The sequence below is a fragment of the Streptopelia decaocto genome (assembly GCF_964273445.1).
Source record: "Streptopelia decaocto genome assembly, chromosome: 6".
Lineage (NCBI taxonomy): Eukaryota > Metazoa > Chordata > Aves > Columbiformes > Columbidae > Streptopelia > Streptopelia decaocto.
In genome coordinates, this window is record NC_138660.1 from 37,346,664 (window position 1) to 37,366,458 (window position 19,795).

A 19,795-nucleotide genomic window follows, 5' to 3' on the forward strand; every position below is an offset into this window, starting at 1 on the left:
AACAATAGATTTCCATAAATAATCAAGCTACTTCTCTTTGACATCTTCCTCCACATTTATTTTTCTTTAGCTCCAGATCCAGCTTGTTCCGGGGGCAAGGAAGAGCAAGAGCTGCTCAATTAAAACCGTGCAGCTGGTCAAAGCAGCAGAAATCACAGCAGATGAACTAACTAACACCTCAGAGATGTACTGGCTACAGTGCGCTCCCAGTGCCATCATGTGGTGAAATGTGCTTAACGCCACAGGTACCCGAAGCAGAAACACCGGCAAACATACAGCTGATAACTCAGGAGGTTCTCCCAACCTTGTAAACCATGAAGGGAAAGCTCAAGTCAGCAAGAGGCTGTAACTGAAATACAGCACGGCACTTTAATTTACTGCTATCTTTCCTGCTTAGTTTTATATGGTCATTTTTCTTGAAGAGAGAAGAAGATTTATATTTAAATATGTCCGGAATTATAGATGTTTGAAAATGCGGTACGAAAGCAACACATACTGCATGATCACAGCAAGGCAGAAAAGATTAAAAATCAATTTGCAAGGCAAGAAAAAAATGCAGTATATTTGACCTTCAGGTGTAGTAAGTGAGGACAAGTCCTGTGTCTGAATGCTAACTCTGTCCTAGGTACAGAAGCACAATCTGCTGTTACTCGTTGCAGGCCATCCACATGCCCAGCCTCAGCCTCAGAGATACAGTGAGGATTTTCCTAAATAAACCACAAGTTCCATAATCCCTGAGAACAGTCAAGAACTCAAAGGAGTTCTTTTACCAAAAATAGTGTTCTCAGAAATTTCCTCTGTCTAGGTGAGGCAGCGAACTGGGTTTTAAGACAACACTGCTTATTCCAAGCACAGAAATAGATTTCTCACCAGCGTTGACTGCATCTATGCTCAGAGTCTACCACAGGTTTCCTAGCATAAGTATCCCTAGAAGGACCATTGTGTCCTAAGTCAAGGCTGTTGATTTTTCTTACCCATTTCCTTCCTTCAGGATCTTCTCCATGTTCACAATGTTACGCATCTTATACAGGAACCACTTGTCAATGGCTGTGAGTTCATGGATAACATCCACGGGGACTTCGTTATGCAAGGCCTGCCAAAAAGAGGATAGCACTGAACAGCCCCTTTAATACACACTTCGCAAATACAGATTTTATCTGCAAATGGGTAGCAACAACTATACAACATACAAACATAAAAAGTACTGTAGACTAAGAAGGATAAATCAAAGGTTCATCTACCCCAGGATTCTGTCTCCCGCAGCAAAAGAAAACAAGCCCCTCAGGCAGCACAGGGAGGCACCAGCCACTCCTGCATATGCTTGGGCTCCAAAAGCTGGCTTTGGTTGGAGCAAGATAGAGATAATGTGATTTTCACAGAGCCAGTAGCCAGATTTAAACTGACGGCAACAAGGCTTGGTGACTACTACGTGCCTTAAATACCTCCAGCAAGGCACATTCAGCCTGCACCACCAGCTCCTCCATCTGCACCCCAGACCACTCAAGTTGCCTAAATCTCAGACTCGCTGTCAATCTCCCAGCTGCAAATGGTAAACACGAAGGTCCAGATTCTCGACTGTGGTGGAACTCTCTGCTTCGGAGCATAAATCTTGATTTACCCTTGAAATACAAGACCAAATCGGAACATGTGGTCTTGAAATAGCCCTGAAGAAAGGGAAAGTCTAGTCCTGAGTGACGCTTTGCAGCTATAGTATAATTCAGGCTTCGCTCTCTGTATCGCAAGTTAACGTCAAGACCATTCCAATTCCCCTGCATTATCTTGCTGGGGTTATTTTATTATTATTATTATTATTATTATTATTATTATTATTATTATTATTATTTTATTTTATTTTTATCAAACTATTTGCAACCATGGGGTAAAAAGGAAACCCATAGAGTTATTATTCAAAAGATAATAGATTGCAGGACACTGCAATATTAAAAATAAATATCAGAGGAATATGCTAAAGAGTCCCCCAATGCAATACAGTTTTTTCTTCTACCCTATTTCTAGGGTCTCACTAGTAATGTACAGTTACAACTCTCCTGATAGAACAACTATAATCAGCCATAATGATAATACCAGCACAGTATCTTTGCTGAGCCAAAGTAATCAGGCTCATTAATTTGTTACCATGCTTAATTGTTTTCTTGCAGGGCCGCATCCCTGGAACAAAGCCAGAGCAATGCCACTAAAGAGAACATAAATCAAGGAAAGAGCCTGGCCCGTGGCACCCCAGCATTATTCCATCAAGTCACCAAGCTGCAGGCACAACTTTGTACCATCATCACTTGCTTCAGCTCTGTGGTGTGGAGACTTTACGCCTACTGAGAGAAATGCACAGGTCACCCCAGCACTGGGCTCCAAGCAGGGACCACCCACACAGACAAGGGACAAGTAACAGTTCATCAGGCACTGCTAAATACTGGTACCACCTTCCACCTTTCCTAAAGGGTTTCCAGGCAGCTCACCTGGGCCTCGCTCTCCCTTTTCCTGAGAGGTAATAAGACGCTGACTTGAATATCCTGCTCGCTCATAAGCAGCAGTGAAAGTCTCTAATGCACATTTTGCTCCTTCAGAGCAACTGGTTATTTACACACTGAACTTACAGCTAGTGCCTGGCACCAAACAGCCACCGCTTTTCCAAAGGTCTGCAAGGAGAAGCGTGGGGCCGTCATAGTGGTCCCTGGGCATGGGCACCAACAGGGTGGGGCTTCTCACACGTTTCTGGGTGCAATACTGGTACGAGGCAACTGCTAAAGGGTCCCTCCCATCCCAGTTTCTTAGTGCTTGGAGGGTACAGTGACACTGCCATATTAGTGGGATGTGAGCAGGTCTCTTCTGCCCATCTACTTTCACAAACCACATGGGAGGCACAAAAAGAAAACAAAAGGCAAAGCCCTTCAGCAGGACAGCGTGACTTTAGAGCCCTGCCCACCTTCAAGAGCGTCCTGTCCAGTAAACACTGGCCCTGCACTAGAAACTCATGGGTTCTATGGGACTGCTGAGTCAGGGAGCAAGCCTGGTCTCCAGGCCAAGCAACAGAGGGTTGCTCAGCCACCCACACTGCCTCTAGGGCAGGGAAGTATTTAGCTGCCTGTGGACAGGAGTACAAATGCAAACTAACACATCTGTCCCATGGGTAAGTAGGAGATCAGAGCATAAGTCATCTGGGACCACTTGCATGTAACCCCTAAAAGGGCCCAGAAAAGATCTGCTATAACCTGAGCTGCCCTGATGAGACAGTTACGTCATTGCAGCACTTGGACACTCTGGCCATGAATAAGTCTCATCTATTTCAGCCTTTCTCCCAGTGCCTTTTAAAACAGGGAGTCCCATTACAACAGCGATAGCTCTGAATGGCAGCTGAACTCCCTTCACTTCCACCTGAACAGTTACTGTTTTCATCATCCAACAGACAAAGGAGAGAGAAGAAGTACAAAGCCTTGAAAATGTGACTAGTGGGGCTTGGAGGGAGGAGAAGACATAAAACAAGCTCCATGCTGTTTCAAACAAAGCTGTTGGCTAACGGGGACTAACTGTTGGCTTTTAAATGTCAGCAAGCTGGAAAGAGATTTCCAGGCAGGCAGCCCCAGCTGCCAGAAGTACCTCTTCCTGATATTGCTTGTCTCAGTTATTAACGGGGACGAATTAGTGCACTGTGTCAGACAGAGGCAGCCCTTTATAGGGAGGGATTAAGACTTTGATCTTGCTTTTTTCGACAGCTCCCAGTGAAAATGCCACCAGCTGGGAACACCCAGAGTGTTCAGTGGGGCCCAAGCTCACCTTCATCTCCCCAGATCCCTGGTGTTAACATGGGGCTAAGATTAACCTTTAAAAAAGCTCTCTGAGCCACTCAGGGAGACAAAAAGCAAGATTTTTCTCTCAGTCACAAAAAAAGCTATAATAAAGACCAAGAACGGCTGTGGAAGGATGTTGTACGCTTATGAAGACAGAACATTTCCCCAGCTTGAAAAGCAAGAGTCAACAGCTGGATAAGCCACACATTTATAGAACATCTTGTGATTTTCATTCAGGCCATCTATAAGAATACCTATGTGAAAACCTTTTTACAAATACAGCACAACCTCAGCTCCACACACTCATGTGGGGGATGTAATGACATGTATGTACACATGAGCACAAAGGGCTTAAAGACTCCACCATGCAAAGTCAATGCACAAAAAATACTAACAAGTTAGCTGCAGCAAAGCCGAAGTGTGAAATTGCACCCACCTTGTAAAGTAACTAACCTCACATTTAGCATGTGATACATGCAGGCAAACACCAGGGAGATGAACAGAGAAATAATTTCACAGCCTGGCCCCTTACAATAATACCCCCCATTACCCAGACACCTTGAAAGATGAAGTGATTTGCCTGGTGTGATGGGTTAAAAGAATGCTAGGGGCAACTGAGCCTATTTCAAAGAACAGGGGATTTCCTGTGCTCTGAATTTAACAGTGTTTTATTTTTTTTTATTATTATTATTTATTTTTTTTTTTTAGTTTCAAGCCCATACCAATGCAACAATTGCAAAACACAGTGCTCTCACAGACTGCGGCTTGCCATTCTTTACTATCCTTTATTATTTCAGTTCTCAAAAGTCTCTTCATTTTTTCCCTCCTCCCTTCGTATAAATTAATGGCAATCTGCAAAACTGGCCAACTTTGACTGACATGCTATCGTAAATAAGGGCTGAACATTAGCCAATATTTAGCAAACAGTTCTACTTTAGGAACAAGCAAAGGAAAGTGATCCAGGTCTTCATCAACACTCAGCTGGAAACTGAAGTGCAAGGGCACAGGAATGCAACTGCTGCTTAATGCAATGAGCATTGGCTGAGATTGTAACAAAAGGCAAACACATTACCTAAATACAGAAAAGGCAGGAAAATACAGATGCCAGCAGGAAAAGTCATATAGTCACCCAGCTATTATGTTCTATAGAGGAAGTTACATGCAATAGCAAATATCTGTACTTCAACAGCAAGGATCCTACACAAGGTGCTCCCGGCGTGATTCTCACCTCAGTTGAGTCAATCCAGTAGCTATAATTCAATGGATATAGGTCAAGGGATTTCTATCTTTTGTTACCTTGGCTATTGCAAATATCCGAGTACTGGATGGCTCCAAGAGTTCCTTCTGGAGATCTACGACATCTGGCCAGGCTTTATTCATGGGTAGATGTGAAGTGAAGCCATCTACAGATGGGTGGCACATTCTCAGGGCCTTCTGGAAGCTCTCTTCAAAAGTGCGTCCAATAGCCATGACCTGTAACAGAATCACTTCCACATTAGCTATGGTAAGCCCAGCCCAGCCCAGCCTAGCCCAGCTGTCCCCTGAATTACAGAGAACTGCAAATTTAAAGCACGAAGACAGACATTCAGAGCAATTACAGCCTTTGGACCTCCCCACTAAGACAGTCCTGCAGGCTTTAAGATAGGCAGGGCTGACTGAGCCTTGGGAGTCTCACCTCTAGGCCTGACTCTGCCGATATTATCAACAGGGAGCTTCAGACAAGTGACTGCTTTCTGCTTTTGTCTCTCTACCCATAAAATACAGGAAATGGCTGCTCTCCTCTGTCAACTGCTTTGAAGCACTTTAGTTGAGGGAAGCATTATGCAGCAGCACGGGTGTAGTAATACAGAAGGATATTTCTGTTTAACAACCTGTTAGAGACAGAAACTCACCGTGGGAATTCTAAGGTTCAGAAGAAATCTGCTCCCCTTCCTTTAAATTGAATTTAACAGTGACTCTCCCATATGAGGACTCTCTTAAAAGGATTACTCCTCCTTGCCATTGCAGCACTGGGGTTTCCCTCCCTCAATCCACATCTAATAAGTAAGCAGGCCTTTCTCTGTGGAAATCTGTGAGGTAACAAAGCCCTTTCTCAAATTTCTACATTTTTATTTCCCAGTGCAGTGAAACCCTAACAGAATAAAAATCTTCTCAAACACAAGTTGAAAAACATCAAAGAAAAAAAAAAACAACATTGTTTTCTCTTTTCTCACCACTCCAGGCCCACTGCCCAGCACAACAAAGCTCAGGAAAAATCAAGCCAGGTCAGAACATTCAGTTAATAAAAATGGAGTAGGTGCTGCAATCTGCCTTCAAGTTCAGGCCTAGGGAGACGATGGTGCCATACTAACAGAGATACAGCAGCAAGAAGCAATTTGCTCCAAAGATAACCCCTCCTACTCGCAGGTCCTGAAAATGAACGTTTTTGCCAAGTACCTCCACCAGCTGCAACCTGCATCTCTTAAGCCTCTCCATCCCTGTTCCAGTTCTCCCTGTAGCAGTCAGAGACCTGCACAGTTTGAGCTCTGACTCTTCCAATATTTCCCTCCTCCCTTTACCCAACAACCTGCCTTGAGAATGACAGGGGGTTTGTCCAGTTCTGCTTTTGTGATATGTGGCCACTATGTAGAGCCAGGAGGTGTTTACAGCTCATGATGCACAAGGCAACTGTATTTAGGAACCCTAGCTCTACAGAACACTATAAAAACCACTAAGCAGAGAGGGTTAATACCACTAAGACTCAACTCACTGAAAACAAAACAAAAACAAACAACAACCAAAATAAAACAAAACAAAACAAAAAACAAACAAACAAAAAACCAACTAACCAACCACAGACCAAAACTTCATTGTCATTAAAAGTCAAAACTGCCGCTGGAAAACCAAGTTGTAATTAATCCTTCCAGTTGTGATGAAGGCTTGTTGTCTGAGCAACAAGGTCTCACGTGTCAAAATAATTTAATAGAATACCTACTTGAAAAGCATTAGGAAAAAGGGCAGATGAAAAAATACACAATTATTTTGCTTTGATAGCTGATATGTAATTAACTAATTGAGTAGTTTACCCATTTTGCTTTGTTTTTATCCTCTTAAAAAATGGTCTGAAAATGCTCTTATTGTTCCAGGCACCTTAAAATCAGGGTTTAAAAGTCATACTGTCATGTTCCAGATGTATGAGACTTTATCATGAAGAAAAGTCCAAACTTCAGCACAAGATTACAGGTTGTGTCTGGATTTCAGGAGCAGAAGTAGGCTGAGATTTGGCATACGGTTTTAACGGAGAGGACAAATAACTATGGGAACAACATAGAGCTGTGGCTCACCAGCATCACTGAAAATCTTAGCAAACTACAAATCTTGAAGATATACCCTAATTAACCACCACTATAGAACCCCAAACAAAAAGTAACTCAGAGTCCTGTAGTGAGTGTTAAGAATGAAGTCAATCTCAGGTGATCCAAAGTGGTCTCCTTCCCTTAGGAGTCAAACCGCTTATGAATCCAAGATTACACAGTCCTACCTCATTTCAATTGGTGATATTACTGGATAAAAATCATTTGAGCTGAATAAATATCTTCAAAAGCCATTAAGTCACTGAAGATAGATATTCTGAGGGTTTCTAAGAAAAAGAAATTACTTTCCCAAGTGATGGAACACAAGGAAAGGAGAGAGCCTTGCACTCACCTCTCCCACGCTCTTCATGGAGCTTCCAATCCGGTTGGACACATGCTGAAAGCGGTCCAGATCCCAGCGGGGTATCTTGGTGACAACATAATCTAGGCTGGGCTCAAAGCAAGCAGAGGTTTTTCCTGTCACCACGTTCTTGATTTCTGGCAAGGGGATTCCCAAGGCAATCTTGGCAGCAATGAATGCTAATGGATACCTGCCATAGAGGAAAAGTAGAGAACAGTAGAGTGGGAAGCACTTTGCTTTTGCGGATCCCAGTAGTGGATCAAGTTAAACAGATGTGAGATGATTTTTCCCTCCTCAACATAACGGAAGGTTACTGTGCTCGAGCACAGCAGGGCCTGTCCAGCTTCCTACCTCAACACATTGTAGGGCTACCAACCTAGATCTGGGACTTGCTTTATTATTTGCAAAGCCATTATTTTAAGTATCTGTCACACCCACGGTGAGACCAAACCATCCAGTTTGCTGCCAGTCTGTCGTCCAAAAAGAAAACAATCAAACGCCCACTGTCCAACATCATGGCTTATCTCCAGTCTGTTATGGCACTTCAACAACCACAAGAGCTGTTGATGACTGCAAATTAGAGATTAATTTGTGCCTCTCAACAGCATCTGCAAAGTGCAATTAAGAAGCCAATTTTTAAACAGCCTGCTCTGACCATCCTTATCTTGATTAGTTTATGATTAGCCAACAAAACAAAGGCAGCTAGCAACACCATTTGCATCAATCTGACAGACAGCTCATTAATAACTGTGTCCTCTGGGTCCCAGAGGCGATTTGCAGCCAACACATGGACACAATGGCTATGCTTTGTAAGGACAGCTATTAGGCTTCCCCCCATGCCCTTCCTAGGAGTTTTTCCCATTTGCAGTTACAGCATCAGCAGGTTGGAGGGGACCCGGAGGGCTCACTAAACCTTCTTACATCTCCCAGTAGGACCAAGTCTCCAACAGTCAGTCCTAGCAAATGCTGACAAGAACTGTTGTCGGAAGCTTCCCATGCAGAAATCTGCACCTTACTGACCTGGCTGCTCCAGAGTTCTCCCTAACAGCCAAGTTGAATCTTCCTTGATGCAAATTAAGCCCGCGCCTCCTTGCCTTAACTGCATGGAGAGCAGATGCAGGAACTCTTCTCCCTTGCAGCTGTCACATATTTAAATAACACACTAATCTAAGTCCCTTATCATAATTCTCTCTTTCTGTTTTTCTCCCCTCAGTTTTCGTTGATTCATTTGTGGTTCTTTTTCTGTGGTTTTAAAATAATCTTACCCTGTTGCCTTGGAGGCCAAAGCTGAACTTCTTGAGAGTCTGGCATTAACTTCAATGACGTAGTACTCCAGGGAAGTTGGATGCAGAGCAAACTGGATATTACATTCTCCCACAATGCCCAAATGTCGGACAACTTTGATGGCACGATCCCTCAGCATCTGAAATTCCTCATTAGTGAGTGTCTGGCTCGGAGCCACTACAACAGAATCTCCTGTTTGTCACAAGGTAGTAGAGAAGGAAAATGAGAAGCAGCACAGCAACCATAAATTCTAGCCACACAGGTCACTTTCCTTCTTAACCACTGCTAGTGATGAAGGCACCACAGGCATTCAAACCCATGGATGCACAGTTGATGAAAAGCACAGATAGTTAGAAGCTCAGAGCTGGAGAGGCCAGGGTGTCTTCTGGAAAATGGGATCATAGGGATAGATTTAGTCTAACAATATCTGTTTCACACCCTAGCTGGCTGTAACCAAGACCTAAAAAGTATTTCTAGAGCCCACTTCATCAGTCAAAAAACTACATCAATAACAACATGCAGAAGGGCTCTGAACAAATAAAGTTAATGAGTCATTTCCAGTGAGCCACCCTGCACCCAAGCCTACCTGTATGGACTCCCATAGCATCAATGTTTTCCATATTGCAGACAGCAATACAGTTATCAGCAGCATCTCTCACAACTTCATACTCTATCTCCTTCCAGCCAACAACGGACTTTTCCACAAGAATTTGGTTAGTCATTGCAAATGCCTGGGAACATGTTAGGGAACATGAAGAGTAAAAAAGAAAATCTTATTAGAATATGTTCCATATTTTAGACTTCCCTGGGTTATCTCCAGACATCCCAGAGCAACACAAAAATTGAAAGATTAAGATAAGTGAAGTTCATAGCACTGATGACAAGCACTTTGTATTCCCCCCACCTCCTTTAAAAAAAAAAAAAAAAAAAAAAAAAAAGGCATTAGCTTCATTTGAAAGGCACAGAAAATATTTATGTGATCTCATGGGGAAAAAAAAGGCAGGGAATGTGAGCTTGCAATGGCATATAAATAACAAATTGGAATATAAAAACATCTAAGGCTTCAATCATGCAACAGACACATGCTTTTGTGTGTATATGTGGGCAGTACCATGGACTTAGGAGAACTCTGCAGAAAGCCAAATGACTAAGTGATGGGGAGTGTGGGTGCCAGCAAACACTATGTAATTAATAGCACTAATAATGCTGCTTATCATTGGCATGCTAACCAGAAGCAAGACTTGTGATTTATTCTTAAACTAATCTTGAAAGCACTCCTCAGTGCAAGGGACAAAAATGAAAAATACAGTTTGTTGGTAAATGAGCATAATCTAAGTGAATAAATAGCCTCAATATTAGCAGATACAAAACATCAATCAATTCTCCCTTAAAATCCTGGAAAGCAATGGGCATATTATCAATCCATCCTTTAGCAAAGCTGCTTGTTTTAATGCTTCCCATGAATCAGTCATCAGTCTGGCCCCCTAGGTAGTTAGATCAAGCTGTTATTCAAATGTTGCCCTTAGCTCAGTTGCCAAACTCACACACACACAAAAAAACCCATACTTTGAGGAGTGGCACTTCACACCCAGCCTAAGCAGGCCCTGAATTTGAGGTGATGTAGCAGGAACACCTAAACACACTTGTAAGACAATCTACGCTGTTCCTGTGTTACCATCTATTGCTTTCTCTCACTCAAAATGAGCAGAGTCAGGAGACAGGAACTCAAGGTCAGATTACCTGAACTAGCTGTGCTATGGAACATCCACAGGTGTTCAGTTATCCAAATTATTTACAATTCAGACTCCAGTATCTGAAAATCCAGTTCACAGAATTACTACAGATCATGTTCATAACTGAAAAGAACAGTTTCTGCTGGGCTGTGGAAATGAGCTAACTCAACAAGACCCAATTGTTTTGCACTGTAAATTTTGAAATATTGATACCAAAATGGGAGGTGCTGCTGACATTCTTGAGGGACAGGAGGGCTTGCAGAGAGATCTAGATCAATTGGAGCACTGGGCTATGATTAATGGGATGAAATTTAACACATCAAAATGCTGGATTCTGCACCTGGGACGGAGTAATGCCAGTCACAAGTATAAACTGGGAGAGGGGTGCAGCCCTGCAGAGAGGGACTTGGGGGTGCTGGTTGGCAGCAGCTCAATACAGGTCAGCAGCATGGCCTGGCAGGCAAGGGGGCAAAGCCCACGCTGGGGTGCATCAAACCTGGTGTAACCAGCCAGTCAAAAGAGGTGGTTGTCCCGCTGTATTCAGCATTGGTGTGGCTTCATCTTGAGTGCTGTGTGCAGTTCTGGGCCCCACAATTTAAGAGGGACATGACAGTCCTTGAATGTGTCCCGAGGAGGGGAACAAAGCTGGTTACAGGGCTGGAAGGAATGTCCTGTGAGGAGCAGCTGAGGACTTTGGGCTTTTCTAGTTTGGAAGAGGCTGAGGAGTGACCTCAGTGCTCTCTACAGCTTTCTGTAGAGACATGGAGAGGGAGGCGCTGAGCTCTTCTCCCTGGGATTTGGTGATATAAAAGGTGAAAATGTTTCAACGCTGCACCAGAAGAGGTTGAGATTGGCCATTAGGAAGCATTTATTTAATGTGAGGGTGGTCAAACACCAGAAAAGTCTTCCTAGAGTGGTGGTTGATGCTCCAAGCCAGTTTAAGAGACATTTGGACAATACACTTAACACGCTTTAACTTTTGGTCAGCCCCAAAGTGGTCAGGCAGTTGGACTAGATTATCATTTAGGCCCCTTCCAGATGAATTAGTTTATTCTATTCTACTCTATTCATTCAAAGTGCTGAAGCTGTTTTAGCATAATTTTTGAGAAAATGAAAACATTCACTTGGAAAGTAAAACAGAATGAGACTTTTAGTAGATAATAAAGGAAAGTTTCAGAATCATGAAAAATTCACTAAAAATATGATCTGCCACACTCCTAAAATTTTACAGATAATAAGTTGTTTATAAAAAGCAGCTGTTTTACAGATTTCAGGGGAAACGGAGATGTTCAAAATCACTTAAAATAAAGAAAGGAACACACCAAGAAATGCTGATTAAACCCAGATTTTCCTACTGAAAAATGTCTCGATATAAGCCTTTCAGACAGCTGCACTCCCAAGGTTTCTCGGAGAATTTCTGCTTTCCCTTAACACAGACCATGTGGGAGCTTGGACAAGCGCAGTGTTTCCAATGACAGCCATCAACCCATACGATGGGGTTACTGCAACCACTGCCGCCTCCTGCATCTGTCAGTCCTGTCCATGAAGTCCCCCTGCGACAGATGCTGCCCAAACAGATGTTTGTTCAGCACTAAGCACACCAAAATCAAAGTCTGTTTGTATGACAGCAGCATGGAGAAATACAGAAATGTCATTTTCACATATAGCTCTTACTGGCATCAGCAGTATCTCTTCCTAGAGACACATGAAAGATTGAGAGGTTCAGCAAGACACAAAAAGAAAGAACCAAGAATTTTAGAGATCAAATAGTAGAGATCTGTTTCCTAAAATTCTATATTTTTGCCAAGGAAAAAAGCTTTTGTTCTCTTTTTCTCAATTATCTGTTTACTTTTCACAGCAAATCTAGAGAAAAACATTCCCAGATTTCCTACAGAAAAAGAGCTGTCTCTTCATAGCCAGAGACAGCTGGTGGATGTCAAATTACAAAGTGTCGTTCAGTTACACCTCTACATGAGCTTCTGACCTAGCAAAAATATTGTCTTTAAACAGAAAGACAAAGGCCCAAGCCCCTCAGTTCTTCTGTCCCTGATACTACATTATTAATCAGCATTTCAAATGTTTTAACTGCCTTGACATCTTCATGTACCATTTACTTCTGAAAGTAGGTGAATTTAGCCCACTGTGTTTCTTTTCAGACCAAAATTACTGAAACACCTGTTCAAATTATGACTTGTTTGAATGACTTGTTGAATTCAACAGATCTGCCATTTAACCATTTTCATTACCCAAGTCAGCAGGAATTATGAAAAGAGGGCATTAGAAGGAATCGAGATAATATTTTACTGCTAAGATGAAAGGTAAGAGATGTGCCATTTCAGCGTCTCTGTTAGATGAGTATCTAAGAAAATCAGATGCTCAGCTCTGTTCTCAGAGCTTGCAATTGCAGACGTACCTTTGTACCAAGGTCCAGCAAACTTTCCTTGTCAGGACATATGCCTGACCCCAAACCACCAAGGGCATAAGCAGAACGTATCATGACTGGGTAGCGAATCTTTTCAGCTGCCTTCAGAGCATCCTCAATCTTAAAGGAGAGGGGAACACATTTCAGGGATATGATAACACACATTTCAGAGATATGATGAACAGTTAAGATGAATAAAGTCTTCAACCCTAGTTACATTGTTGGTTGGAAACCCCACCAGTAAGACACTAAGCTGTCTGAAAATAAAATGAAAAAGTAAAAATTGGCTTTGTTCTGCCAAACAGCAGAAAATTGCAATATGCACTCAAGGATGTGACATCTGTCCTTAGTTACCTGTGGACTTCCTTGCTGACTTTCCATGGACAGTGTCCTAACCTAGTCTGTTTTCACAGACTTCAGTATGAAATAACCCTTCCAAAAGACTTCCTGGTATAAGACCTGTTTGCTTTCTTCCAAACTCTAACAGGCCTCCCCACTGAACCAGTTTTTTGCTTTCACATTCCCATCCTCAAGAAGGATATCAGTACTGCTGGTGTTGAGGACTTGAAAACCTAAGTCTAAATAGTTTGTGCAAGATTTCTTTTTCCCCAAAGTAGCCATTGACACATTATATATTTTTCTGCTGCAGCACAGAAGTCACCCCAACTTAATTTACTTTTCTTGTCAATGGGCAAATTAGCTTAGGCTTTCCAAGTGCTTAATTGCATTTTCACTCATTTTAAATCATGGTGAACCAGCATCAATCACTGTGGAGTGCTACTGAAAGCATACAAACCCCACAGTTGTATTCAGCTTTCATTCAAGAAAACTATAATTTCATTTGTTTTTTAATAACTCAAATGGGCAATGGTAATAGTAATCGCATCTTCAAAAATTATCTGATTTACCGATTCCACTGCAAAGCTAGGAGCAATCTTTTCATTTAGCTCAGTCAGTTTATCAGAAAAAAGCTTTCTATCCTCTGTAGCCATGATGGATTCAACTGATGTACCTAGGACCTTCACACCATATTGCTGCAGGACTCCTTGCTTGAAGAGTTCCACTCCTGCAGAGTAAACAAATCCACTGTTTTGAGGACTGATGGCAGGTAAAGAAGAAAGTATTCAAAAGATACCTGACTAGCTGACAAGTCATCTGACCTTTTCAGCAGCTAATTTTATTATTCTCTGTCAGTATTAGAACTTGGAACCATGAAAGTTTCTGTCCTCAAGTGTATGAAACCTGGAATTAGTAAAATTACTGCTTGGCCACCCTTTGCAACACAAAACAAAGCAGTACAGTTGGATACTGTTGCAAGAAACTAAATGAAGCTAACCTTCCTTTTGATCTCTGCCTCAAGGTGGTCTGAATATCCCCAATCCAACTACAATAACTGACACTAAAGCTGAAAAGCAGGATTTATCAAAACCGGTAATTACACATTACATTCACAACTTAGCAATTACTCACACCCCCATCTCTGTCTGTATCCTTTAGTAACCTGGGCAATGTATCAGGCACGTGGGTCTTGTGTATCTGCACAAATAAAGTCTGCTGAACACGTGATAAAAAACGCTGAGTTTACCTGCAAGGAGTGCCAAGGCGCCTGTATCATACTCACCACAGTTGAGAGCGGTTTGGCCACCCATGCCCAGAATTAACCCGTCGGGACGCTCCATCTTGATGACTTCTATGACAAACTGTGGAGTGATGGGGAGGAAGTAGACAGCATCAGCCTGCTTTATGCCAGTCTCATTGGTCTGCACTGAAGCAATATTGGGATTCATGAGGACAATCTTCACATTTTCTTCCTGAAAAAATGAAAATCTGCATTAAAGCCAGGCATATGTGAAAAAAGTGCTAGCAGCAAGGGTTCAACAAGTAATTCACCAAGAGTTGAATTTAGAAAGCCTGGTTCCTTATGTACTCTCTCATTAGGGATTTCTTGTACCTTGTACCAGCCTGATCTAATGCCAATTCTCTACTTTTCTGCCTCTGCCTGTCTGTGAATCTTGAGGGAATGGAGATTCCCACCTGATTCAGAAATTTGGTTGAAATTGTTTAATACCTTTAGGTGTTACATAGAGGAGACAGAAGCAAACTGCTTTGGTGAAAAGGTGGACTAGCAAGTACAAAGGCTATGTCTTCATTTTTGTGGGAACTCATTCTAACCTCCATTATCTTCTTGTAAGGCAATAAATTTCTACAAACAAACCATTTGCAAACAATGCTAATTATAGATGCGAAACACATTTTAAGAGAAAGATTTGCTACATGGAAGTTGTGGAGGTTACAAAACAAGGACAACTCTCACTAAGAACAGGAACTGTGATGAGATTAAAGAAAGAGTAAAAAGAAACAGGAAAGAGGTTGGTAGACCGAGTCAGCCATTCCTTGAGCAAATGCTATGGAAGTATTGCTGGGACCAGTATAGAAATTGTTATTCTAACAACATGACAGCTGGGACAGAATACTTCTTCCAAATATTTTACTAGTCTTTCATGATTCTGCCCTTGTACAGGGGTGAATTTCCAAGACGCTGGCAGTTCCCACTGCCCCAGGTATTATACTTTCCAATATTATCCCACACACCCTGCCTCTCATAACTATCCAGTCTCGGGGCAGACCTCTGGTTGGTGTTCTTAAATAGTTGTTTAACCTTAAACAAGGCCTGAAACACATTCAGAAGACATTGCAATAGGAACATGCTGGGTTGAAAATCCCAAGGATATTCCAAATTCTCAAGAGCTGTTGTAACTAGTCTGGAGGAGAAGGGGAAGGTAAAGGAGCAAGGGAAGCGTCCCCCCTTGCCTCCCCCATAGATTGGCTCTCTGAGGAAGAAAGATAAAGAGCATAATTCTTAATAGTTTCTGAAAGATGGTTCCTGAAGTATGGAGATGACAGCAATGCTGAGTACAAATATCAGATTAGTCTGAAGACCAGTAATTTTATAATATCATAAGCCAGTGTTACATAGTACAGAAAAATGATAACCTTAATCCAGCCTCCAGAGATGATAAACAGCACAACAGGGAACATATACAGCAAGTAGAGAGAGCTCTGAGAACAAGCACAACAGCTCTGAGAGAAGAATAAAGGAAAAAAAAGAAATATTTTAACACGCTCTGTTCAGATCTGTTGTTACCTCAACCCTTTGAGCCCCACATTGGGTGCCAGAAAGGACTCTCCAGGTTTAACCCAGCACCACACAGCCATTCGCTACTCCCAATGGGACAGGGGAGAGAATTGGAAGAGTAAAAGTGAGAAAAGTCATAAATTGAGATAAAGACAGTTTAATAAGCCGCACACACAAGCAAAGCAAAACAAGGAATTCCTTCAAGCAACCTTCACCATTTCCCATGGGCAAGCAGGTGTTCAGTCATCTCCAGAACAGCAGGGCTCCCTCTCATGTAACCATTACTTGGGAAGGCAAATACCATCACTCTGAATGACCCCCCTGCTTCCTTCTTCTTCTTCCAGCTTTACATACTCAGCATGACATCATATGGTGTGGAATATCCCTTTGGTCAGCTGGGGTCAGCTGTGTCCCCTCCCAGCCTCTTGTGCACCCCCAGCATCCTCAGTGGTGCAGGGTGTGAGAAGCAGAAAAGGCCTTGACTCTCTGTATGTGCTGCTCAGCAATAATGAAAACATTTCTGTACTATCAACACTGTTTTCAGCACAAATCCAAAACACAGACCCATCCTAGCTACTATGAAGAAATTAACTACCCCAGCCAAAACAAGCATACCCCAGTTCACATGAAGATGTCATAGGGTTTTTCTGTGTTTATTTACAATTTGTGATTGATTGACTCTTTGGTTTGGGGGAACAAATATATAACTCACCTGGAGCAATGGAATTCTCACTAACTGCAGGTATTGGATAACATTTCTTCTCCTTCCTTTGATAACTTAAAATACTGCCTTAAGACTGGCTGTAAATTTCTGCTGACCTTTTTTCCCCCATCAAAAGTTGGATTTTTTTTCACTGAAGTACGCTTTCCTTGAAAATGTGTGGAACAGGTAAGGGAAAGGAGAGAGAAAATCCTCAGGGAAAATATTTCAGGTTTAGACAAATGACCCCAAACTGGGTAGTTTTCATGGTGGTGTTGAGGAAAAGAGCAGATCTCCGACCAAAACGTTCTCCTCTACTAAATATATTCAGAAATTCACAGCTATAATTCTCTGGCAATGAATGGGGGAGAGAGAGGTGTATTGCTTTCTAAGAAGCTGGAGTATCTGTACATCTCAGCCCTTTCTTGCCAACTTATCTGGGGGCCACGTGTCTTAAGGACCAGATTGCAGTGATGAGGAAGACAATTAATGAATTAATGCTCACTGTGCTGAGAGACACATTTTATTAATATCACATCCTCTGGGTCAGTTGTTCAGGATGCTGGATTATAATCCACTTGCTGTTTGCCCTTGCAACCCTTTCCTTCAATTTCTGCCTTTTAAATTTTGTTATAAATACATAGAACTTTGCACAATGGCCACCCATCCTAATTGGAGGCATTTGTTACAACTTAATTAAAACAGAGAATTAATAATACTACTTGAGGGCTCCATTCCTCTTTTTGTGTAATATCTACCTGTATTCAGACCAGTTGGGAGACTCCTCACAGCAAGTAATCCAGAAGGTTCCTCAGGAGACTAAAAGCCAGTCCCTGTTGCTCACAGAGGCTTCCAGGCCTTGTTCTTCAGAGGATGTTCCTGCCTTTGATGAACATCCTTGCAAATACAAATTCACTGTCTGGGGAAGTCCCAGCTCCACAGTATTTTGCTCCTTAAAAGAGGCACCCATTTAACTGTATAGAACTGAATTTGAGCAACGTTACCTTCTTATAATGAATCAGCATTCAACAGGAAGAACAGCAGTACACAGCAGAATGAATCAATCATCCAGCAGTGAGAATCAATGTTGATTATTTATAACAAAAAAAAAAAAAAAAAAAAAAAAAAAAAAAAAAAAAAAGAAGTCTAAGGGGAAAGAAATCTCTCTTGTCTCCTGTTAATTATCCCCGTTCTCTTCCACCCAAGCTCTGCAGCTTTCTCCTGGCAGCCACTGACCAAGCGCCTTCTCTCACATGGAGCTGTAAATCACTGTGCCAGAGGCAAGGTCAGGCAGCGCGAGCACTGCAGATCAGAGCAGGGGGCTGGTGGCCATGGGAAGGGAAAGGGCACTGAGGGAGGTCAAGCTAGGAAGATTTATCATTTAAAAAAAAACCAACACACACTTTCTTCCACAAACTGGAGCTGAGTTTGAAGGATGAAAGAGAAAAAAATGGAGAAAGATGCCTCCTTTCCAACTCAGGTCATTATTTGCACACACCAACTCTGGGATCCTCCACTCCTAACTTGTTTTCTTGATGACTTGGCCAGCTTGAACTAATAGCCAGCAACAGCAATACAGGACACAACCAAATCATACAGAACACAAGATGTGTTCTAACACTGGTGCCAACCCACAGCAATCCCAGATTATATTTCAAATTACTGTAATTGATTTTTTCCTCCCTTGACTCCGGGGTCAGCATGGAAATAGAATGGCCCTGGTGTCAAAACAGCCTCAGAGCCACTCATCATCACCTCATCTGAAGGCAGGTGCTGCATCTGCTCTGAATCCATCAGACCCTAAACCCTACCATGTGAGTGTACTACGCAGGATGCTTCAGCACAAGCATAGTTTAAATGCATGCACTTCTCAGGAACTTCTCAGCTCTCCAATCTTCTAAAAATGAACATCAGAAATGAGGTAATACATGTGCTAGACAAAATTCATCCAGAGGAATGACTTTTCTTTCATCCCTTTCAAGATTATGAGTCTTTTCTGGAAACAAAACTTGGCATATATGAATTTCTAAAAGTTCATCCTATTTAAAATAAATACCATTCAGGAAAACCACCTGGATAACACATTCAAAATCTTTTGCATAAGTCCTGACAGCAGCCAACCATTTAACTGTTATTATTTGTCTACCTTGCAGTGTGTTGGCATATCACAAAAGTTTCAGTAACCAGCTCAGGTGTAACTGACCATATTCCTCCTCTTCATTTCCATTGAATTTGACAAGCCTGGAGTGACCAGTCACACATCCCAAATAACAAACTGCTTGAAGACTGCAATGGAAACCTTGAGAATGTCTCTCTTTGCAAGATAAGTTGGAGTGGTTAACTCGCATCACTCAACCAACAAATTCCCAAATAAAAAATGCCTAAATTTCTCTATAGTCGTTTATTCTCACCAGCTTCCCTGCCCCAGTGATACCATAGCTGGATGATCATAGTTAGCTGTGAGAAGAGAAAGTAAATTACATGACATTAGTATTCGCAGAGTATCCGCTCACCTTCAGGGCTTTCACAGCCTGGGATCCAGAGTAATCAAATTCCCCTGCCTGACCAATCGACAGACCCCCAGATCCTAGAATAAGAACTTTGGAAACCTAAAAGTGTCAAACAGAATAAAAAAAAAATCAGTCCCATGGGAGTGGGTGTTGAAATAACAGAGACTGTGCAGCACTGAACAGCCTTAAATTACAAAGCCTAAGTTCTAAAAAGAGAAGTCACCTCCAAAACCACAGCAGTTCTACTTCTAAGAATATTTCTGCTGGACTTCTCACATATATCTCTGGTTAGAGAAGCATGTGACTGATGCATAGGGTATACAATAAATATGTTAATTGTATCACGTGCTTATAGACAACTATGCCTCACTTTGGCTGCCAACAAAGTCCAGCTGCCTTCTAAGATAGCAAAACTGTGAGAAATTCAGCTCACACTGGGAATTTCAGATTTATTTGCTAAGCAACAGAGCATCAATATTATGCTGCTAGCACAAAATCTCACAGACAGAGTATC

At 42.1% G+C, this 19,795-nt stretch overlaps 1 protein-coding gene across 1 annotated transcript in view; it reads right to left on the bottom strand.

The window, feature by feature from the left end:
- The window catches only part of CPS1 (carbamoyl-phosphate synthase 1), a gene marked incomplete at its 5' end in the record, with an annotated part of 91,481 nt that overhangs the window by 43,295 nt on the left and 28,391 nt on the right, over positions 1-19,795 (bottom strand). The window contains 9 exons of the mRNA XM_082055910.1: positions 975-1,093; positions 5,100-5,276; positions 7,488-7,686; positions 8,762-8,972; positions 9,367-9,511; positions 12,927-13,055; positions 13,844-14,001; positions 14,557-14,746; positions 19,285-19,380. Of these exons, the coding sequence (XP_081912036.1) occupies positions 975-1,093; positions 5,100-5,276; positions 7,488-7,686; positions 8,762-8,972; positions 9,367-9,511; positions 12,927-13,055; positions 13,844-14,001; positions 14,557-14,746; positions 19,285-19,380 (1,424 nt within the window). The remainder of the gene's footprint in view (positions 1-974; positions 1,094-5,099; positions 5,277-7,487; positions 7,687-8,761; positions 8,973-9,366; positions 9,512-12,926; positions 13,056-13,843; positions 14,002-14,556; positions 14,747-19,284; positions 19,381-19,795) is intronic.